The sequence below is a fragment of the Salmo salar genome, chromosome 21 (genome assembly GCF_965601325.2).
Source record: "Salmo salar chromosome 21, fSalSal1, whole genome shotgun sequence".
NCBI classification, from domain to species: Eukaryota; Metazoa; Chordata; class Actinopteri; order Salmoniformes; family Salmonidae; genus Salmo; species Salmo salar.
The window spans coordinates 57,265,001-57,290,097 of record NC_138311.1 but is presented as its reverse complement, the minus strand read 5'-3'; the positions used below and the strand labels follow the sequence as shown (position 1 = coordinate 57,290,097).

Here is a 25,097-nt window from a genome sequence, read left to right as displayed (position 1 = left end):
GGCAGGTAGTCTAGTGGTTAGAGGAGGCAGGTACCCTAGTGGTTAGAGGAGGCAGGTAGCCTAGTGGTTAGAGGAGGCAGGTAGCCTAGTGGTTAGAGGAGGCAGGTAGCCTGGTGGTTAGAGCGTTGGGCCAGTAATTGAAAAGGTTGCTAGATCGAATCCCAGAGCTGACAAGGTAAAAAATCTGTCGTTCTGCCCCCTAAACAAGACAGTTAACCCACTGTTCCCCGGTAGGCCGTCATTGAAAATAAGAATTTGTTCTTAACCTGTTGAGGACAGACGTTCCCCTAGCCAACAGCCAATGGCATCGCACGGCGCGAAATACAAAACCAACTAAAATACCACAATTCAATTTTCTCAAACAATCAACTATTTTACACCATTTTAAAGATAAGACTCTCGTTAATCTAACCACATTGTCCGATTTCAAAAAGGCTTTACAGCGAAAGCAAAACATTAGATTATGTCAGGAGAGTACCCAACCAAAAATAGGCACACAGCCATTTTGAAAGCAAGCATATATGTCACAAAAACCCAAACCACAGCTAAATGCAGCACTAACCTTTGATGATCTTCATCAGATGACACTTCTAGGACATTATGTTATACAATACATGCATGTTTTGTTCAATCAAGTTCATATTTCTATCAAAAAACAGCTTTTTACATTAGCATGTGATGTTCAGAACTAGCATACCCACCGAAAAATTCCGGTGAATTTACTAAATTACTCATGATAAACGTTGACAAAATACTAACAATTATTTTAAAAATTATAGATACAGAACTCCTTTATGCAATCGCTATGTCTGATTTTAAAATAGCTTTTCGGCAAAAGCACATTTTGCAATATTCTGAGTACATAGCTCGGCCATCAAGGCTAGCTAGTCAGACCCGCCAACGTCGGGCAGCCTAAACTCAGAATTACTATTAGAAAAATTGGATTACCTTTGCTGTTCTTCATCAGAATGCACTCCCAGGACTTCTACTTCAACAACAAATGTTGTTTTGGTTCCAAATAATCCATAGTTATATTCAAATAGCTCTGTTTTGTTCATGCGTTCAGGTCACAATCCGAAGGGTAACGCGCGATCGCATTTCGTGACAAAAAAATTCAAAATATTCCAGTACCGTACTTAGAAGCATGTCAAACGCTGTTTAAAATCAATTTTTATGCTATTTTTCTCGTAAAATAGCGATAATATTCCAACCGGGCAACGTTGTATTCATTCAAAGAGAGAAAGAAAAACATGGCGAGTTCTCGTGACCCCGCATCTCCAGTCTCACTGTCCCCAGGCTGACCACTTACAAACTCTCCTCCTATACTTTGCCCAGAGACAGCTTACACCCCATTCCACTTTCTGGCGGCTTTAGAGAGCCAATGGAAGCCTTAGAAAGTGTCACGTTACAGCACAGATGCTGTAATTTCGATAGAGATGTAACAGAAGGACAACAAATTGTCAGACAGGGCACTTCCTGTATGGAATCTTCTCAGGTTTTGGCCTGCCATATGAATTCTGTTATACTCACAGACACCATTCAAACAGTTTTAGAAACTTTAGATCGTTTTCTATCCAAATCTACTAATTATATGCATATTCTAGTTTCTGGGCAAGAGTAGTTTTACGTTCTATCCCAAAGAAGTTAACGGACTTGCCTAGTTAAATAAAAGGTTAAATAAATAAATAAAACAATTTTTAAAAAATGAAGAGAGAGGGAGATTTCTCAGAAGACTGGACCCCTAAATGGCAAGGTGGATGAAGAGAGTGGTATTTATCTCTATGAATGAACTTAAAGCCTCAGAAGACATCACGCCTTAATAAAAAAAAAGAAAAACATATACATCTCACTCTAATACACATAAACACCATTGTCTTACGCAAGGTAGCGCAACAAATTGTCTGCACTGAATGGTTCATGGCACTGTAATCTCTGTGTGAACATAACTGGTACGGTAGAATCTGTCGGGAGGAAATGGGATGCGTGGGCTCACGAGCAACAGTAGTTCTAGTGTTTGGGTTTTTCCTCACTGGTTATTTAGAAAAATCACGATTTCGTAGGTGTTAACATACTTCGAATTTTCAGCTGAGGAGGGGACATCGATCCCATAACTTGCGAAGAGAAAGGGTTCCGCCCCTCGTTTTGGTTCCGCTCCTCGTTCCGGTTCCGCTCCTCGTTCTCGTTCCGCTCCTCGTTCTGGTTCCGCTCCTCGTTCTGGTTCCGCTCCTCGTTCCGCTCCTCGTTCTCGTTCCGCTCCTCGTTCTGGTTCCGCTCCTCGTTCCGGTTCCGCTCCTCGTTCCGGTTCCGCTCCTCGTTCCGGTTCCGCTCCTCGTTCTGGTTCCGCTCCTCGTTCTGGTACCGCTCCTCGTTCCGGTTCCGCTCCTCGTTCCGCTCCTCGTTCCGGTTCCGCTCCTCGTTCCGCTCCTCGTTCTCGTTCCGCTCCTCGTTCTCGTTCCGCTCCTCGTTCTCGTTCCGCTCCTCGTTCCGGTTCCGCTCCTCGTTCCGGTTCCGCTCCTCGTTCCGGTTCCGCTCCTCGTTCCCGTTCCGCTCCTCGTTCCGGTTCCGCTCCTCGTTCTGGTTCCGCTCCTCGTTCTGGTTCCGCTCCTCGTTCTGGTTCCGCTCCTCGTTCTGGTTCCGCTCCTCGTTCTGGTTCCGCTCCTCGTTCTCGTTCCGCTCCTCGTTCTCGTTCCGCTCCTCGTTCTGGTTCCTCTCCTCGTTCCGGTTCCGCTCCTCGTTCCGCTCCTCGTTCTCGTTCCGCTCCTCGTTTTGGTTCCGCTCCTCGTTCTGGTTCCGCTCCTCGTTCTGGTTCCGCTCCTCGTTCCGGTTCCGCTCCTCGTTCCGGTTCCGCTCCTCGTTCCGGTTCCGCTCCTCGTTTTGGTTCCGCTCCTCGTTCCGGTTCCGCTCCTCGTTCCGGTTCCGCTCCTCGTTCCGGTTCCGCTCCTCGTTCTCGTTCCGCTCCTCGTTCTCGTTCCGCTCCTCGTTCTCATTCCGCTCCTCGTTCCGGTTCCGCTCCTCGTTCTCGTTCCGCTCCTCGTTCTCGTTCCGCTCCTCGTTGTAACGTTTCTTAACCTCGTTACATATATGAACCCAAAACTTGTCGAGCAGCTGACCAATTACGTGAGACTTTAGTCGTTTAGAATTGACGCCCCTCTGTCAGAAGATAATGCATAAACGCTCATCTTGTGTTTCCGTCTTTCCCAGGGTACCCTGTCCATGTCCAACGGAGACTACGTAGAGGGTCAGTTTAATGGAGAGTGGAGCTCAGGGCTGAAGATCATGGGGACCTACATGAAGCCTGACCTTTCTGAACCTGACAAGAAGATATCAGCCTGGGTGCTGTAAGGATCATCTTCTTTATACACTAGAAATCTAATATCATTTGATGTAAAGTGTGAGCTTTCATCTCTCCCTGCGCCGTCTCTCTCTGACTGTCTGTGTGTCTCTCTGCCTGTCTGTCTGGGTTTATCTACAGTGAGGCTGTCTGTGTTTTCTCTACAGTGAGGTTGTCTGTGTTTATCTACAGTGTGGTTGTCTGTGTTTTCTCTACAGTGTGGCTGTCTGTGTTTATCTACAGTGTGGCTGTCTGTGTTTATCTACAGTGTGGCTGTCTGTGTTTCTCTACAGTGAGGCTGTCTGTGTTTCTCTACAGTGAGACTGTCTGTGTTTTCTCTACAGTGTGGTTGTCTGTGTTTCTCTACAGTGTGGCTGTCTGTGTTTATCTACAGTGTGGCTGTCTGTGTTTCTCTACAGTGTGGCTGTCTGTGTTTTTCTACAGTGAGACTGTCTGTGTTTTCTCTACAGTGTGGTTGTCTGTGTTTATCTACAGTGTGGCTGTCTGTGTTTATCTACAGTGAGACTGTCTGTGTTTCTCTACAGTGAGGCTGTCTGTGTTTCTCTACAGTGTGGCTGTCTGTGTTTCTCTACAGTGTGGCTGTCTGTGTTTCTCTACAGTGTGGCTGTCTGTGTTTATCTACAGTGTGGCTGTCTGTGTTTCTCTACAGTGTGGCTGTCTGTGTTTATCTACAGTGTGGCTGTCTGTGTTTCTCTACAGTGTGGCTGTCTGTGTTTATCTACAGTGTGGCTGTCTGTGTTTCTCTACAGTGAGGTTGTCTGTGTTTATCTACAGTGAGGTTGTCTGTGTTTCTCTACAGTGTGGCTGTCTGTGTTTATCTACAGTGAGGCTGTCTGTGTTTCTCTACAGTGAGGCTGTCTGTGTTTCTCTACAGTGAGGTTGTCTGTGTTTATCTACAGTGAGGTTGTCTGTGTTTCTCTACAGTGTGGTTGTCTGTGTTTTCTCTACAGTGTGGTTGTCTGTGTTTTCTCTACAGTGTGGCTGTCTGTGTTTATCTACAGTGTGGCTGTCTGTGTTTATCTACAGTGTGGCTGTCTGTGTTTCTCTACAGTGAGGCTGTCTGTGTTTCTCTACAGTGAGACTGTCTGTGTTTTCTCTACAGTGTGGTTGTCTGTGTTTCTCTACAGTGAGGCTGTCTGTGTTTATCTACAGTGAGGCTGTCTGTGTTTCTCTACAGTGAGGCTGTCTGTGTTTCTCTACAGTGTGGCTGTCTGTGTTTCTCTACAGTGAGGCTGTCTGTGTTTCTCTACAGTGAGGCTGTCTGTGTTTATCTACAGTGTGGCTGTCTGTGTTTATCTACAGTGTGGCTGTCTGTGTTTCTCTACAGTGAGGCTGTCTGTGTTTCTCTTCAGTGAGACTGTCTGTGTTTTCTCTACAGTGTGGTTGTCTGTGTTTCTCTACAGTGAGGCTGTCTGTGTTTATCTACAGTGAGGCTGTCTGTGTTTCTCTACAGTGTGGCTGTCTGTGTTTCTCTACAGTGAGGCTGTCTGTGTTTCTCTACAGTGAGGCTGTCTGTGTTTATCTACAGTGTGGCTGTCTGTGTTTATCTACAGTGAGGCTGTCTGTGTTTATCTACAGTGAGGCTGTCTGTGTTTATCTACAGTGAGGCTGTCTGTGTTTCTCTACAGTGAGGCTGTCTGTGTTTATCTACAGTGTGGCTGTCTGTGTTTCTCTACAGTGAGGCTGTCTGTGTTTCTCTACAGTGAGGCTGTCTGTGTTTATCTACAGTGAGGCTGTCTGTGTTTATCTACAGTGAGGCTGTCTGTGTTTCTCTACAGTGAGGCTGTCTGTGTTTATCTACAGTGTGGCTGTCTGTGTTTCTCTACAGTGAGGCTGTCTGTGTTTCTCTACAGTGTGGCTGTCTGTGTTTATCTACAGTGAGGCTGTCTGTGTTTCTCTACAGTGTGGCTGTCTGTGTTTCTCTACAGTGTGGCTGTCTGTGTTTCTCTACAGTGAGGCTGTCTGTGTTTATCTACAGTGAGGCTGTCTGTGTTTATCTACAGTGAGGCTGTCTGTGTTTCTCTACAGTGTGGCTGTCTGTGTTTATCTACAGTGAGGCTGTCTGTGTTTATCTACAGTGTGGCTGTCTGTGTTTCTCTACAGTGAGGCTGTCTGTGTTTCTCTACAGTGAGGCTGTCTGTGTTTCTCTACAGTGTGGCTGTCTGTGTTTATCTACAGTGTGGCTGTCTGTGTTTCTCTACAGTGTGGCTGTCTGTGTTTCTCTACAGTGAGGCTGTCTGTGTTTATCTACAGTGAGGCTGTCTGTGTTTATCTACAGTGAGGCTGTCTGTGTTTCTCTACAGTGTGGCTGTCTGTGTTTATCTACAGTGAGGCTGTCTGTGTTTATCTACAGTGTGGCTGTCTGTGTTTCTCTACAGTGAGGCTGTCTGTGTTTCTCTACAGTGAGGCTGTCTGTGTTTCTCTACAGTGTGGCTGTCTGTGTTTATCTACAGTGTGGCTGTCTGTGTTTCTCTACAGTGTGGCTGTCTGTGTTTCTCTACAGTGTGGCTGTCTGTGTTTCTCTACAGTGAGGCTGTCTGTGTTTATCTACAGTGTGGCTGTCTGTGTTTATCTACAGTGTGGCTGTCTGTGTTTCTCTACAGTGAGGCTGTCTGTGTTTATCTACAGTGTGGTTGTCTGTGTTTATCTACAGTGTGGCTGTCTGTGTTTATCTACAGTGAGGCTGTCTGTGTTTCTCTACAGTGTGGCTGTCTGTGTTTATCTACAGTGTGGCTGTCTGTGTTTATCTACAGTGAGGCTGTCTGTGTTTCTCTACAGTGAGGCTGTCTGTGTTTCTCTACAGTGTGGCTGTCTGTGTTTATCTACAGTGAGGCTGTCTGTGTTTATCTACAGTGTGGCTGTCTGTGTTTCTCTACAGTGAGGCTGTCTGTGTTTCTCTACAGTGTGGCTGTCTGTGTTTCTCTACAGTGTGGCTGTCTGTGTTTCTCTACAGTGTGGCTGTCTGTGTTTCTCTACAGTGAGGCTGTCTGTGTTTATCTACAGTGTGGCTGTCTGTGTTTATCTACAGTGAGGCTGTCTGTGTTTATCTACAGTGTGGCTGTCTGTGTTTATCTACAGTGAGGCTGTCTGTGTTTATCTACAGTGAGGCTGTCTGTGTTTATCTACAGTGAGGCTGTCTGTGTTTATCTACAGTGAGGCTGTCTGTGTTTATCTACAGTGAGGCTGTCTGTGTTTATCTACAGTGTGGCTGTCTGTGTTTATCTACAGTGAGGCTGTCTGTGTTTCTCTACAGTGTGGCTGTCTGTGTTTATCTACAGTGTGGCTGTCTGTGTTTATCTACAGTGAGGCTGTCTGTGTTTCTCTACAGTGAGGCTGTCTGTGTTTCTCTACAGTGTGGCTGTCTGTGTTTATCTACAGTGAGGCTGTCTGTGTTTATCTACAGTGTGGCTGTCTGTGTTTCTCTACAGTGAGGCTGTCTGTGTTTCTCTACAGTGTGGCTGTCTGTGTTTCTCTACAGTGTGGCTGTCTGTGTTTCTCTACAGTGTGGCTGTCTGTGTTTCTCTACAGTGAGGCTGTCTGTGTTTATCTACAGTGTGGCTGTCTGTGTTTATCTACAGTGAGGCTGTCTGTGTTTATCTACAGTGTGGCTGTCTGTGTTTATCTACAGTGAGGCTGTCTGTGTTTCTCTACAGTGAGGCTGTCTGTGTTTATCTACAGTGTGGCTGTCTGTGTTTCTCTACAGTGAGGCTGTCTGTGTTTCTCTACAGTGTGGCTGTCTGTGTTTCTCTACAGTGTGGCTGTCTGTGTTTATCTACAGTGTGGCTGTCTGTGTTTCTCTACAGTGTGGCTGTCTGTGTTTCTCTACAGTGAGGCTGTCTGTGTTTATCTACAGTGTGGCTGTCTGTGTTTATCTACAGTGAGGTGGGCCGTCTATCCGTATCCCCAGAGCAGAAGTGGAAGGCAGTGTTCTCAGAGTGTTGGAGCAGGCTGGGCTGTGAGGACCCGGGAAAGCCTGAGGAGAGCATGAGGGCCTGGGACAATATAGCTGTTACACTCACCACAGGACGCAGAGACAGGTACACACACACACACACACACACACACACACACACACACACACACACACACACACACACACACACACACACACACACACAACTTGACAATTTTGCTTAACGTTTAAACTGCAATTTTCTATATACTGAACAAAAATACAAACAAATATAAACCAAAATAAACATTTTCGAAGATTGTACTGAGTTACAGTTCATATAAGAGAATCAGTTAATTGAAATAAATTCATAAGGCCCTAATCTATGGATTTCACATGACTGGGCAGGGGCTCAGCCATGAATGGGTCTGGGAGGGCATTGGCCCACCATCTTGGGAGCCAGGCCCAGCCAATCAGAATGAGTTTTTCCCCTACAAAAGGGCTTTAATTACAGACAGAAATACTCCTCAGTTTCATCAGCTGTCTGGGTGACTGGTCTCAGACGATTCCCGCTCACTATGCTTTCGTAAAAGTACCATCAGACGAGTCCTGTAAGGCCTGTTGGGATCCTGAAAGCAAAACAACAGACATGTACGTGTTGGTGAGAGTCTCACCTTTCCACAGAGGGGTCATATTAGTGTGTAGCAGATGGGCTGTACTGACTTTGGTCTGGATGGACTGAGACCACCCGGATCATGCTAAACAATATGTCTCTAGCTTTATGGGGATTTTTATATTATGCTCATTTACACACCTGGATACACACCTGGACACACACACCTGGACACACACTTTAACACACACACCTGGACACACACCTGGACACATACATTAATGACGTCAGACCGAGGCTCTGCATCTGTCCTCGTGCTCCTAGATCTTAGTGCCGCTTTTGATACCATCGATCACCACATTCTTTTGGAGAGATTGGAAACCCAAATTGGTCTACATGGACAAGTTCTGGCCTGGTTTAGATCTTATCTGTCGGATCTTATCTGTCGGAAAGATATCAGTTTGTCTCTGTGAATGGTTTGTCCTCTGACAAATCAATTGTAAATTTCGGTGTTCCTCAAGGTTCCGTTTTAGGACCACTATTGTTTTCACTATATATTTTACCTCTTGGGGATGTCATTCGAAAACATAATGTTAAATTTCACTGCTATGCAGACGACACACAGCTGTACATTTCAATGAAACATGGTGAAGCCCCAAAATTGCCCTCGCTAGAAGCCTGTGTTTCAGACATAAAGAAGTGGATGGCTGCAAACTTTCTACTTTTAAACTCGGACAAAACAGAGATGCTTGTTCTAGGTCCCAAGAAACAAAGAGATCTTCTGTTGAATCTGACAATTAATCTGGATGGTTGTACAGTCGTCTCAAATAAAACTGTGAAGGACCTCGGCGTTACTCTGGACCCTGATCTCTCTTTTGAAGAACATATCAAGACTGTTTCAAGGACAGCTTTTTTCCATCTACGTAACATTGCAAAAATCAGAAATTTTCTGTCCAAAAATGACGCAGAAAAATTAATCCATGCTTTTGTTACTTCTAGGCTGGACTACTGCAATGCTCTACTTTCCGGCTACCCGGATAAAGCACTAAATAAACTTCAGTTAGTGCTAAATACGGCTGCTAGAATCCTGACTAGAACCAAAAAATTTGATCATATTACTCCAGTGTTAGCCTCCCTACACTGGCTTCCTGTTAAGGCAAGGGCTGATTTCAAGGTTTTACTGCTAACCTACAAAGCATTACATGGGCTTGCTCCTACCTATCTTTCCGATTTGGTCCTGCCGTACATACCTACACGTACGCTACGGTCACAAGACGCAGGCCTCCTAATTGTCCCTAGAATTTCTAAGCAAACGGCTGGAGGTAGGGCTTTCTCCTATAGAGCTCCATTTTTATGGAATGGTCTGCCTACCAATGTGAGAGACGCAGACTCAGTCTCAACCTTTAAGTCTTTACTGAAGACTTATCTCTTCAGTAGGTCCTATGATTAAGTATAGTCTGGCCCAGGAGTGTGAAGGTGAACGGAAAGGCTGGAGCAACGAACCGCCCTTGCTGTCTCTGCCTTGCCGGTTCCCCTCTTTCCACTGGGATTCTCTGCCTCTAACCCTTTTACAGGGGCTGAGTCACTGGCCTACCGGTGTTCTTCCATGCCGTCCATGGGAGGGGTGCGTCACTTGAGTGGGTTGAGTCACTGACGTGGTCTTCCTGTCTGGGTTGGCGCCCCCCCCCCCCCCTTGGGTTGTGCCATGGCGGAGATCGTTGTGGGCTATACTCGGCCTTGTCTTAGGACGGTAAGTTGGTGGTTGGAGACATCCCTCTAGTGGTGTGGGGCCTGTGCTTTGGCAAAGTGGGTGGGGTTATATCCTGCCTGTTTGGCCCTGTCCGGGGGTATCATCGGATGGGGCCACAGTGTCTTCTGATCCCTCCTGTCTCAGCCTCCAGTATTTATGCTGCAGTAGTTTATGTGTCGGGGGGCTAGGGTCAGTCTGTTACATCTGGAGTATTTCTCTTGTCTTATCCGGTGTCCTGTGTGTATTTAAATATGCTCTCTCTAATTCTCTCTTTCTCTCTTTCTGTCTTTCTCTCGGAGGACCTGAGCCCTAGGACCATGCCTCAGGACTACCTGGTATGATGACTCCTTGCTGTCCCCAGTCCACCTGGCCGTGCTGCTGCTCCAGTTTCAACTGTTCTGCCTGCGGCTATGGAACCCTGACCTGTTCACCGGACGTGCTTGTTGCACCCTCGACAACTACTATGATTATTATTATTTGACCATGCTGGTCATTTATGAACATTTTAACATTTTAACATTTTGACCATGTTCTGTTATAATATCCACCCTGCACAGCCAGAAGAGGACTGGCCACCCCTCATAGCCTGGTTCCTCTCTAGGTTTCTTCCTAGGTTTTTGGCCTTTCTAGGGAGTTTTTCCTAGGGAGTTTTTCCTAGCCACCGTGCTTCTTTCACATGCTTTGCTTGCTGTTTGGGGTTTTAGGCTGGGTTTCTGTACAGCACTTTGAGAATATCAGCTGATGTACGAAGGGCTATATAAAAATAAATTTGATTTGATTTGATTTGGATACACACCTGGATACACACTTTAACACACACACCTGGATACACACACCTGGATACACACCTGGACACACACCTTAACACACACACCTGGATACACACACCTGGATACACACACCTGGACACACACACCTGGACACACACTTTAACACACACACCTGGATACACACACCTGGACACACACCTGGACACACCTTAACACACACACCTGGATACACACACCTGGATACACACCTGGACACACACACCTTAACACACACACCTTAACACACACACCTGGATACACACACCTGGATACACACCTGGACACACACTTTAACACACACCTGGATACACACACCTTAACACACACACCTGGATACACACACCTGGATACACACCTGGACACACACACCTGGACACACACCTTAACACACACACCTGGATACACACACCTGGATACACACCTGGACACACACTTTAACACACACCTGGACACACACCTGGATACACACACCTGGATACACACCTGGACACACACACCTGGACACACACCTGGATACACACACCTGGATACACACCTGGACACACACACCTGAACACACACACCTGGAAACACACAACTGGACAAACACTCACGGTGCATGGTTTCTATAGTGATGGCTGTATGATGTCTGTCTCCAGTCCAGAGCTGCTGAGCAGGTCTCAGAGTAGAGTCCTGGAGAAGCTGGAGGTGATTCCTCAACACACAGGTCCGATTACTGCTGGGAGGTATGAGGTCATCCGAAGATACCTCACCAAGGTGAATAACACACATTTTACACACACACCTGGATACACACACCTGGACAGACACCTAGACACAGACACCTAGACACACACACCTGGACACACACACCTGGATACACACCTGGACAGACACCTAGACACACACACCTAGACACACACACCTGGACACACACACCTGGACACACACCTGGACACACACACCTGGACACACACCTGGACACACACACCTGGACACACACCTGGACACTCACCTGGACACACACCTGGACACTCACACCTGGACACTCACACCTGGTCACACACCTGGACACACACCTGGACGTACACACCTGGACACACACCTGGACACACACCTGGACACACACCTGGACACACTGTACTGTAGGCCAACAGCTGTTAAGGGAAGCAGACTGATAAGGGCAACAGCTGTCAAGGATAGCAGACTGATAAGGTCAATAGCTGTCAAGGATAGCAGACTGATATGGCCAACAGCTGTCAAGGATAGCAGACTGATATGGTAAACAGCTGTCAAGGATAGCAGACTGATAAGGTCAACAGCTGTCAAGGGTAGCAGACTGATTAGGGCAACAGCTGTCAAGGGTAGCAGACTGATTAGGGCCAACAGCTGTTAACGGTAGCAGACTGATAGGGGCAACAGCTGTCAAGGGTAGCAGACTGATTAGGGCAACAGCTGTTAACGGTAGCAGACTGATAAGGGCAACAGCTGTCAAGGGTAGCAGACTGATTAGGGCCAACAGCTGTTAACGGTAGCAGACTGATAGGGGCAACAGCTGTCAAGGGTAGCAGACTGATTAGGGCAACAGCTGTCAAGGGTAGCAGACTGATATTCCCAGTATACCTAGTTGTGTTTTGACACGATAACAGATTGGGACTGTTGTTGCGTGGGACTTGGTGCTTGCTAGATGATTTGTCGTCTTCTTCTTCCTCATTGCACCTCTCTTCTCCATCCTCCTCCTCCTCCTCCCCCCGTCCTTCTCCAGGCCTGTGAGACTCCCCTCCACCCTCTGGGAGGGTTAGTAGAGACCGTAGTGACCGTGTACAGGATGACCTATATCGGGGTAGGATCTAACAGACGGTTGCTACGACAGGCTGTGGAAGAGATCAAGTCCTACCTCAGACGGATCTTCCAGCTGGTCAGGTACAGTACACTAGATGCTACAGGTACAGGTACAGGTACAGTACACTAGATGCTACAGGTACAGGTACAGTACACTAGATGCTACAGGTACAGTACACTAGATGCTACAGGTACAGGTATAGTACACTAGATGCTACAGGTACAGTACACTAGATGATACAGGTACAGTACACTAGATGCTACAGGTACAGGTATAGTACACTAGATGCTACATGTACAGGTACAGTACACTAGATGCTACAGGTACAGTACACTAGATGATACAGGTACAGGTACAGTACACTAGATGATACAGGTACAGTACACTAGATGCTACAGGTATAGTACACTAGATGCTACAGGTACAGGTATAGTACACTAGATGCTACAGTTACAGTACAGTACACTAGATGCTACAGGTACAGTATAGTACACTAGATGATACAGGTACAGTACACTAGATGCTACAGGTACAGGTATAGTACACTAGATGCTACAGGTACAGTACACTAGATGCTACAGGTACAGGTACAGTACACTAGATGCTACAGGTACAGTACACTAGATGCTACAGGTACAGTACACTAGATGCTACAGGTACAGGTACAGTACAGTACACTAGATGCTACAGGTACAGGTATAGTACAGTACACTAGATGCTACAGGTACAGGTATAGTACAGTACACTAGATGCTACAGGTATAGTACAGTACACTAGATGCTACAGGTACAGTACACTAGATGCTACAGGTACAGTACACTAGATGCTACAGGTACAGTACAGTACACTAGATGCTACAGGTATAGTACACTAGATGTTACAGGTACAGGTATAGTACAGTACACTAGATGCTACAGGTACAGTACAGTACACTAGATGCTACAGGTATAGTACACTAGATGTTACAGGTACAGGTATAGTACAGTACACTAGATGCTACAGGTATAGTACACTAGATGCTACAGGTAGAGTACAGTACACTAGATGCTACAGGTACAGGTACAGTACACTAGATGCTACAGGTACAGTACACTAGATGCTACAGGTACAGGTACAGTACACTAGATGCTGCAGGTACAGGTATAGTACACTAGATGCTACAGGTACAGTACACTAGATGCTACAGGTACAGTACACTAGATGCTACAGGTAGAGTACAGTACACTAGATGCTACAGGTACAGGTACAGTACACTAGATGCTACAGGTACAGTACACTAGATGCTACAGGTACAGGTACAGTACACTAGATGCTGCAGGTACAGGTATAGTACACTAGATGCTACAGGTACAGTACACTAGATGCTACAGGTACAGTACACTAGATGCTACAGGTACAGTACACTAGATGCTACAGGTAGAGTACAGTACACTAGATGCTACAGGTACAGGTACAGTACACTAGATGCTACAGGTACAGTACACTAGATGCTACAGGTACAGGTATAGTACACTAGATGCTACATGTACAGGTACAGTACACTAGATGCTACAGGTACAGTACACTAGATGATACAGGTACAGGTACAGTACACTAGATGATACAGGTACAGTACACTAGATGCTACAGGTATAGTACACTAGATGCTACAGGTACAGGTATAGTACACTAGATGCTACAGTTACAGTACAGTACACTAGATGCTACAGGTACAGTATAGTACACTAGATGATACAGGTACAGTACACTAGATGCTACAGGTACAGGTATAGTACACTAGATGCTACAGGTACAGTACACTAGATGCTACAGGTACAGGTACAGTACACTAGATGCTACAGGTACAGTACACTAGATGCTACAGGTACAGTACACTAGATGCTACAGGTACAGGTACAGTACAGTACACTAGATGCTACAGGTACAGGTATAGTACAGTACACTAGATGCTACAGGTACAGGTATAGTACAGTACACTAGATGCTACAGGTATAGTACAGTACACTAGATGCTACAGGTACAGTACACTAGATGCTACAGGTACAGTACACTAGATGCTACAGGTACAGTACAGTACACTAGATGCTACAGGTATAGTACACTAGATGTTACAGGTACAGGTATAGTACAGTACACTAGATGCTACAGGTATAGTACACTAGATGCTACAGGTAGAGTACAGTACACTAGATGCTACAGGTACAGGTACAGTACACTAGATGCTACAGGTACAGTACACTAGATGCTACAGGTACAGGTACAGTACACTAGATGCTGCAGGTACAGGTATAGTACACTAGATGCTACAGGTACAGTACACTAGATGCTACAGGTACAGTACACTAGATGCTACAGGTACAGTACACTAGATGCTACAGGTAGAGTACAGTACACTAGATGCTACAGGTACAGGTACAGTACACTAGATGCTACAGGTACAGTACACTAGATGCTACAGGTACAGGTACAGTACACTAGATGCTGCAGGTACAGGTATAGTACACTAGATGCTACAGGTACAGTACACTAGATGCTACAGGTACAGTACACTAGATGCTACAGGTACAGTACACTAGATGCTACAGGTACAGGTACAGTACACTAGATGCTACAGGTACAGTACACTAGATGCTACAGGTACAGGTATAGTACACTAGATGCTACAGGTACAGGTACAGTACACTAGATGCTACAGGTACAGGTACAGTACACTAGATGCTACAGGTACAGTACACTAGATGCTACAGGTACAGGTACAGTACACTAGATGCTACAGGTACAGGTACAGTACACTAGATGCTACAGGTACAGTACACTAGATGCTACAGGTACAGGTATAGTACACTAGATGCTACAGGTACAGTACACTAGATGCTACAGGTACAGGTATAGTACACTAGATGCTACAGGTAAAGTACACTAGATGCTACAGGTACAGGTACAGTACACTAGATGCTACAGGTATAGTACACTAGATGGTACAGGTACAGTACACTAGATGCTACAGGTACAGTACACTAGATGCTACAGGTACAGTACACTAGATGCTACAGGTACAGGTACAGTACACTAGATGGTACAGGTACAGTACACTAGATGCTACAGGTACACTAGATGCTACAGGTACAGGTACAGTACACTAGATGCTACAGGTACAGTACACTAGATGCTACAGGTACAGGTACAGTACACTAGATGCTACAGGTACAGGTACAGTACACTAGATGCTACAGGTACAGTACACTAGATGCTACAGGTACAGTACACTAGATGCTACAGGTACAGTACACTAGATGCTACAGGTACAGGGACAGTACACTAGATGCTACAGGTACAGGTACAGGTATAGTACACTAGATGCTACAGGTACAGGTACAGTACACTAGATGCTACAGGTACAGGTACAGTACACTAGATGCTACAGGTACAGGTACAGTACACTAGATACTACAGGTACAGTACACTAGATGCTACAGGTACAGGTACAGTACACTAGATGCTACAGGTACAGTACACTAGATGCTACAGGTACAGTACACTAGATGCTACAGGTACAGTACACTAGATGCTACAGGTACAGGGACAGTACACTAGATGCTACAGGTACAGGTACAGGTATAGTACACTAGATGCTACAGGTACAGGTACAGTACACTAGATGCTACAGGTACAGGTACAGTACACTAGATGCTACAGGTACAGGTACAGTACACTAGATACTACAGGTACAGTACACTAGATGCTACAGGTACAGGTACAGTACACTAGATGCTACAGGTACAGTACACTAGATGCTACAGGTACAGGTACAGTACACTAGATGCTACAGGTACAGTACACTAGATGCTACAGGTACAGGTATAGTACACTAGATGCTACAGGTACAGTACAGTACACTAGATGCTACAGGTACAGGTACAGGTACAGTACACTAGATGCTACAGGTACAGTACACTAGATGCTACAGGTACAGTACACTAGATGCTACAGGTACAGTACACTAGATGCTACAGGTACAGTACACTCGATGCTACAGGTACAGTACACTAGATGCTACAGGTACAGTACACTAGATGCTACAGGTACAGTACACTAGATGCTACAGGTACAGTACACTAGATGCTACAGGTACAGTACACTAGATGCTACAGGTATAGGTATAGTACAGTACACTAGATGCTACAGGTACAGTACACTAGATGCTACAGGTACAGGTATAGTACACTAGATGCTACAGGTACAGGTACAGTACACTAGATGCTACAGGTACAGGTACAGTACACTAGATGCTACAGGTACAGGTACAGTACACTAGATGCTACAGGTACAGTACACTAGATGCAACAGGTACTAGATGCTACAGGTACAGTACACTAGATGCTACAGGTACAGGTACAGTACACTAGATGCTACAGGTATAGGTACAGTACACTAGATGCTACAGGTACAGTACACTAGATGCTACAGGTACAGTACACTAGATGCTACAGGTACAGTACACTAGATGCTACTGGTACAGTACACTAGATGCTACAGGTACAGGTACAGTACACTAGATGCTACAGGTACAGGTACAGTACACTAGATGCTACAGGTACAGGTACAGTACACTAGATGCTACTGGTACAGGTACAGTACACTAGATGCTACAGGTACAGGTACAGTACACTAGATGCTACTGGTACAGGTACAGTACACTAGATGCTACAGGTATAGTACACTAGATGCTACAGGTACAGGTATAGTACACTAGATGCTACAGTTACAGTACAGTACACTAGATGCTACAGGTACAGTATAGTACACTAGATGATACAGGTACAGTACACTAGATGCTACAGGTACAGGTATAGTACACTAGATGCTACAGGTACAGTACACTAGATGCTACAGGTACAGGTACAGTACACTAGATGCTACAGGTACAGTACACTAGATGCTACAGGTACAGTACACTAGATGCTACAGGTACAGGTACAGTACAGTACACTAGATGCTACAGGTACAGGTATAGTACAGTACACTAGATGCTACAGGTACGGGTATAGTACAGTACACTAGATGCTACAGGTATAGTACAGTACACTAGATGCTACAGGTACAGTACACTAGATGCTACAGGTACAGTACACTAGATGCTACAGGTACAGTACAGTACACTAGATGCTACAGGTATAGTACACTAGATGTTACAGGTACAGGTATAGTACAGTACACTAGATGCTACAGGTATAGTACACTAGATGCTACAGGTAGAGTACAGTACACTAGATGCTACAGGTACAGGTACAGTACACTAGATGCTACAGGTACAGTACACTAGATGCTACAGGTACAGGTACAGTACACTAGATGCTGCAGGTACAGGTATAGTACACTAGATGCTACAGGTACAGTACACTAGATGCTACAGGTACAGTACACTAGATGCTACAGGTACAGTACACTAGATGCTACAGGTAGAGTACAGTACACTAGATGCTACAGGTACAGGTACAGTACACTAGATGCTACAGGTACAGTACACTAGATGCTACAGGTACAGGTACAGTACACTAGATGCTGCAGGTACAGGTATAGTACACTAGATGCTACAGGTACAGTACACTAGATGCTACAGGTACAGTACACTAGATGCTACAGGTACAGTACACTAGATGCTACAGGTACAGGTACAGTACACTAGATGCTACAGGTACAGTACACTAGATGCTACAGGTACAGGTACAGTACACTAGATGCTACAGGTACAGGTACAGTACACTAGATGCTACAGGTATAGTACAGTACACTAGATGCTACAGGTACAGTACACTAGATGCTACAGGTACAGGTACAGTACACTAGATGCTACAGGTACAGGTATAGTACACTAGATGCTACAGGTATAGTACAGTACACTAGATGCTACAGGTACAGGTATAGTACACTAGATGCTACAGGTACAGTACACTAGATGCTACAATTACAGGTACAGTACACTAGATGCTACAGGTACAGTACACTAGATGCTGCAGGTACAGTACACTAGATGCTACAGGTACAGGTACAGTACACTAGATGCTACAGGTACAGGTACAGTACACTAGATGCTACTGGTACAGGTACAGTACACTAGATGCTACAGGTACAGGTACAGTACACTAGATGCTACTGGTACAGGTACAGTACACTAGATGCTACAGGTATAGTACACTAGATGCTACAGGTACAGTACACTAGCTGCTACAGGTACAGTACACTAGATGCTACAGGTATAGTACACTAGATGCTACAGGTACAGGTATAGTACACTAGATGCTACAGGTACAGGTACAGTACACTAGCTGCTACAGGTACAGTACACTAGATGCTACAGGTATAGTACACTAGATGCTACAGGTACAGGTACAGTACACTAGATGCTACAGGTACAGTACACTAGATGCTACAGGTACAGTACACTAGATGCTACAGGTATAGTACACTAGATGCTACAGGTACAGGTACAGTACACTAGATGCTACAGGTACAGTACACTAGATGCTACAGGTACAGGTACAGTACACTAGATGCTACAGGTACAGGTACAGTACACTAGATGCTACAGGTATAGTACAGTACACTAGATGCTACAGGTACAGGTACAGTACACTAGATGCTACAGGTACAGTACACTAGATGCTACAGGTACAGGTATAGTACACTAGATGCTACAGGTATAGTACAGTACACTAGATGCTACAGGTACAGGTATAGTACACTAGATGCTACAGGTACAGTACACTAGATGGTACAGGTACAGTACACTAGATGCTACAGGTACAGTACACTAGATGCTGCAGGTACAGTACACTAGATGCTACAGGTATAGTACAGTACACTAGATGCTACAGGTACAGGTACAGTACACTAGATGCTACAGGTACAGTACACTAGATGCTACAGGTACAGTACACTAGATGTTACAGGTACAGTACACTAGATGCTACAGGTACAGGTATAGTACAGTACACTAGATGCTACAGGTACAGGTATAGTACAGTACACTAGATGCTACAGGTACAGGTATAGTACACTAGATGCTACAGGTACAGTACACTAGATGCTACAGGTACAGTACACTAGATGCTGCAGGTACAGTACACTAGATGCTACAGGTACAGTACACTAGATGCTACAGGTACAGGTACAGTACACTAGATGCTACAGGTACAGTACACTAGATGCTACAGGTACAGTACACTAGATGCTACAGGTACAGTACACTAGATGCTACAGGTACAGTACACTAGATGCTACAGGTACAGTACACTAGATGCTACAGGTACAGTACACTAGATGCTACAGGTACAAGTACAGTACACTAGATGCTACAGGTACAGTACACTAGATGCTACAGTTACAGTACACTAGATGCTACAGGTACAGTACACTAGATGCTACAGGTACAGTACACTAGATGCTACAGGTACAGTACACTAGATGCTACAGGTACAGGTACAGTACTGGGGCAGCAACAGAGAGCCCAGGAATATTGCCGCAATGAGGGTTTTCACTCTACCAAGCCAAACCGAACCAGGCCAAGCCAAACCGAACCAGGCCAGGCCAAGCCAAACCGAACCAGGCCAAGCCAAACCGAACCAGGCCAAGCCAAACCGAACCAGGCCAAGCCAAACCGAACCAGGCCGAGCCAAACCGAACCAGGCCGAGCCAAACCGCACCAGGCCAAGCCAAACCGAACCAGGCCGAGCCAAACCGAACCAGGCCAAGCCAAACCGCACCAGGCCAAGCCAAACCAAGGTGTAGCGAACTGGCCTGGTTGGTTACACATCCACCGCAGCAGCTGGAACCGTGCTGATAAAAGGACAGTGTGAAATTGAAACTATCCGAGCCAGCACTGTTTTGGTTCAGGGATATGTTCCACAACACCTGGTGTCTAATTACAGGGATATGTTCCACAGCACCTGGTGTCTAATTACAGGGATATGTTCCACAACACCTGGTGTCTAATTACAGGGATATGTTCCACAGCACCTGGTGTCTAATTACAGGGATATGTTCCACAACACCTGGTGTCTAATTACAGGGATATGTTCCACAACACCTGGTGTCTAAATACAGGGATATGTTCCACAGCACCTGGTGTCTAATTACAGGGATATGTTCCACAACACCTGGTGTCTAATTACAGGGATATGTTCCACAACACCTGGTGTCTAATTACAGGGATATGTTCCACAGCACCTGGTGTCTAATTACAGGGATATGTTCCACAGCACCTGGTGTCTAATTACAGGGATATGTTCCACAACACCTGGTGTCTAATTACAGGGATATGTTCCACAGCACCTGGTGTCTAATTACAGGGATATGTTCCACAGCACCTGGTGTCTAATTACAGGGATATGTTCCACAGCACCTGGTGTCTAATTACAGGGATATGTTCCACAACACCTGGTGTCTAATTACAGGGATATGTTCCACAGCACCTGGTGTCTAATTACAGGGATATGTTCCACAGCACCTGGTGTCTAATTACAGGGATATGTTCCACAGCACCTGGTGTCTAATTACAGGGATATGTTCCACAGCACCTGGTGTCTAATTACAGGGATATGTTCCACAACACCTGGTGTCTAATTACAGGGATATGTTCCACAGCACCTGGTGTCTAATTACAGGGATATGTTCCACAGCACCTGGTGTCTAATTACAGGGATATGTTCCACAGCACCTGGTGTCTAATTACAGGGATATGTTCCACAACACCTGGTGTCTAATTACAGGGATATGTTCCACAGCACCTGGTGTCTAATTACAGGGATATGTTCCACAGCACCTGGTGTCTAATTACAGGGATATGTTCCACAGCACCTGGTGTCTAATTACAGGGATATGTTCCACAGCACCTGGTGTCTAATTACAGGGATATGTTCCACAACACCTGGTGTCTAATTACAGGGATATGTTCCACAACACCTGGTGTCTAAATACAGGGATATGTTCCACAGCACCTGGTGTCTAATTACAGGGATATGTTCCACAACACCTGGTGTCTAATTACAGGGATATGTTCCACAACACCTGGTGTCTAATTACAGGGATATGTTCCACAGCACCTGGTGTCTAATTACAGGGATATGTTCCACAGCACCTGGTGTCTAATTACAGGGATATGTTCCACAACACCTGGTGTCTAATTACAGGGATATGTTCCACAACACCTGGTGTCTAATTACAGGGATATGTTCCACAGCACCTGGTGTCTAATTACAGGGATATGTTCCACAACACCTGGTGTCTAATTACAGGGATATGTTCCACAACACCTGGTGTCTAATTACAGGGATATGTTCCACAACACCTGGTGTCTAATTACAGGGATATGTTCCACAGCACCTGGTGTCTAATTACAGGGATATGTTCCACAACACCTGGTGTCTAATTACAGGGATATGTTCCACAACACCTGGTGTCTAATTACAGGGATATGTTCCACAACACCTGGTGTCTAATTACAGGGATATGTTCCACAGCACCTGGTGTCTAATTACAGGGATATGTTCCACAACACCTGGTGTCTAATTACAGGGATATGTTCCACAGCACCTGGTGTCTAATTACAGGGATATGTTCCACAACACCTGGTGTCTAATTACAGGGATATGTTCCACAACACCTGGTGTCTAATTACAGGGATATGTTCCACAACACCTGGTGTCTAATTACAGGGATATGTTCCACAACACCTGGTGTCTAATTACAGGGATATGTTCCACAACACCTGGTGTCTAATTACAGGGATATGTTCCACAACACCTGGTGTCTAATTACAGGGATATGTTCCACAACACCTGGTGTCTAATTACAGGGATATGTTCCACAACACCTGGTGTCTAATTACAGGGATATGTTCCACAACACCTGGTGTCTAAATACAGGGATATGTTCCACAGCACCTGGTGTCTAATTACAGGGATATGTTCCACAACACCTGGTGTCTAATTACAGGGATATGTTCCACAGCACCTGGTGTCTAATTACAGGGATATGTTCCACAGCACCTGGTGTCTAATTACAGGGATATGTTCCACAACACCTGGTGTCTAATTACAGGGATATGTTCCACAACACCTGGTGTCTAATTACAGGGATATGTTCCACAACACCTGGTGTCTAATTACAGGGATATGTTCCACAACACCTGGTGTCTAATTACAGGGATATGTTCCACAACACCTGGTGTCTAATTACAGGGATATGTTCCACAACAGCTGGTGTCTAATTACAGGGATATGTTCCACAACACCTGGTGTCTAATTACAGGGATATGTTCCACAGCACCTGGTGTCTAATTACAGGGATATGTTCCACAGCACCTGGTGTCTAAATACAGGGATATGTTCCACAGCACCTGGTGTCTAAATACAGGGATATGTTCCACAGCACCTGGTGTCTAATTACAGGGATATGTTCCACAGCACCTGGTGTCTAATTACAGGGATATGTTCCACAACACCTGGTGTCTAAATACAGGGATATGTTCCACAACACCTGGTGTCTAATTACAGGGATATGTTCCACAACACCTGGTGTCTAATTACAGGGATATGTTCCACAACACCTGGTGTCTAATTACAGGGATATGTTCCACAACACCTGGTGTCTAATTACAGGGATATGTTCCACAGCACCTGGTGTCTAATTACAGGGATATGTTCCACAACACCTGGTGTCTAATTACAGGGATATGTTCCACAGCACCTGGTGTCTAAATACAGGGATATGTTCCACAGCACCTGGTGTCTAATTACAGGGATATGTTCCACAACACCTGGTGTCTAATTACAGGGATATGTTCCACAACACCTGGTGTCTAATTACAGGGATATGTTCCACAGCACCTGGTGTCTAATTACAGGGATATGTTCCACAACACCTGGTGTCTAATTACAGGGATATGTTCCACAACACCTGGTGTCTAATTACAGGGATATGTTCCACAGCACCTGGTGTCTAATTACAGGGATATGTTCCACAGCACCTGGTGTCTAATTACAGGGATATGTTCCACAGCACCTGGTGTCTAATTACAGGGATATGTTCCACAACACCTGGTGTCTAATTACAGGGATATGTTCCACAGCACCTGGTGTCTAATTACAGGGATATGTTCCACAGCACCTGGTGTCTAATTACAGGGATATGTTCCACAACACCTGGTGTCTAATTACAGGGATATGTTCCACAACACCTGGTGTCTAATTACAGGGATATGTTCCACAACACCTGGTGTCTAAATACAGGGATATGTTCCACAGCACCTGGTGTCTAATTACAGGGATATGTTCCACAGCACCTGGTGTCTAATTACAGGGATATGTTCCACAACACCTGGTGTCTAATTACAGGGATATGTTCCACAGCACCTGGTGTCTAATTACAGGGATATGTTCCACAGCACCTGGTGTCTAATTACAGGGATATGTTCCACAACACCTGGTGTCTAATTACAGGGATATGTTCCACAACACCTGGTGTCTAATTACAGGGATATGTTCCACAGCACCTGGTGTCTAATTACAGGGATATGTTCCACAACACCTGGTGTCTAATTACAGGGATATGTTCCACAACACCTGGTGTCTAATTACAGGGATATGTTCCACAACACCTGGTGTCTAATTACAGGGATATGTTCCACAGCACCTGGTGTCTAATTACAGGGATATGTTCCACAACACCTGGTGTCTAATTACAGGGATATGTTCCACAACACCTGGTGTCTAATTACAGGGATATGTTCCACAACACCTGGTGTCTAATTACAGGGATATGTTCCACAGCACCTGGTGTCTAATTACAGGGATATGTTCCACAACACCTGGTGTCTAATTACAGGGATATGTTCCACAACACCTGGTGTCTAATTACAGGGATATGTTCCACAACACCTGGTGTCTAATTACAGGGATATGTTCCACAACACCTGGTGTCTAATTACAGGGATATGTTCCACAACACCTGGTGTCTAATTACAGGGATATGTTCCACAACACCTGGTGTCTAATTACAGGGATATGTTCCACAACACCTGGTGTCTAATTACAGGGATATGTTCCACAACACCTGGTGTCTAATTACAGGGATATGTTCCACAACACCTGGTGTCTAATTACAGGGATATGTTCCACAACACCTGGTGTCTAATTACAGGGATATGTTCCACAACACCTGGTGTCTAAATACAGGGATATGTTCCACAGCACCTGGTGTCTAATTACAGGGATATGTTCCACAACACCTGGTGTCTAATTACAGGGATATGTTCCACAGCACCTGGTGTCTAATTACAGGGATATGTTCCACAGCACCTGGTGTCTAATTACAGGGATATGTTCCACAACACCTGGTGTCTAATTACAGGGATATGTTCCACAACACCTGGTGTCTAATTACAGGGATATGTTCCACAACACCTGGTGTCTAATTACAGGGATATGTTCCACAACACCTGGTGTCTAATTACAGGGATATGTTCCACAACACCTGGTGTCTAATTACAGGGATATGTTCCACAACACCTGGTGTCTAATTACAGGGATATGTTCCACAACACCTGGTGTCTAATTACAGGGATATGTTCCACAACAGCTGGTGTCTAATTACAGGGATATGTTCCACAACACCTGGTGTCTAATTACAGGGATATGTTCCACAGCACCTGGTGTCTAATTACAGGGATATGTTCCACAGCACCTGGTGTCTAAATACAGGGATATGTTCCACAGCACCTGGTGTCTAAATACAGGGATATGTTCCACAGCACCTGGTGTCTAATTACAGGGATATGTTCCACAGCACCTGGTGTCTAATT

The 25,097-nt window shown here is 45.3% G+C and overlaps 1 protein-coding gene across 2 annotated transcripts in view; it reads left to right on the top strand.

Annotated features, from left to right (window-relative positions):
• als2a (alsin Rho guanine nucleotide exchange factor ALS2 a) overlaps positions 1-25,097 on the top strand; it is a 156,725-nt gene that overhangs the window by 107,023 nt on the left and 24,605 nt on the right. For both annotated transcript variants that reach the window (XM_082967257.1, XM_082967256.1), the window contains exons 25-28: positions 3,202-3,338; positions 7,231-7,389; positions 11,055-11,172; positions 12,161-12,318. In XM_082967257.1, the coding sequence (XP_082823383.1) occupies positions 3,202-3,338; positions 7,231-7,389; positions 11,055-11,172; positions 12,161-12,318 (572 nt within the window). The remainder of the gene's footprint in view (positions 1-3,201; positions 3,339-7,230; positions 7,390-11,054; positions 11,173-12,160; positions 12,319-25,097) is intronic.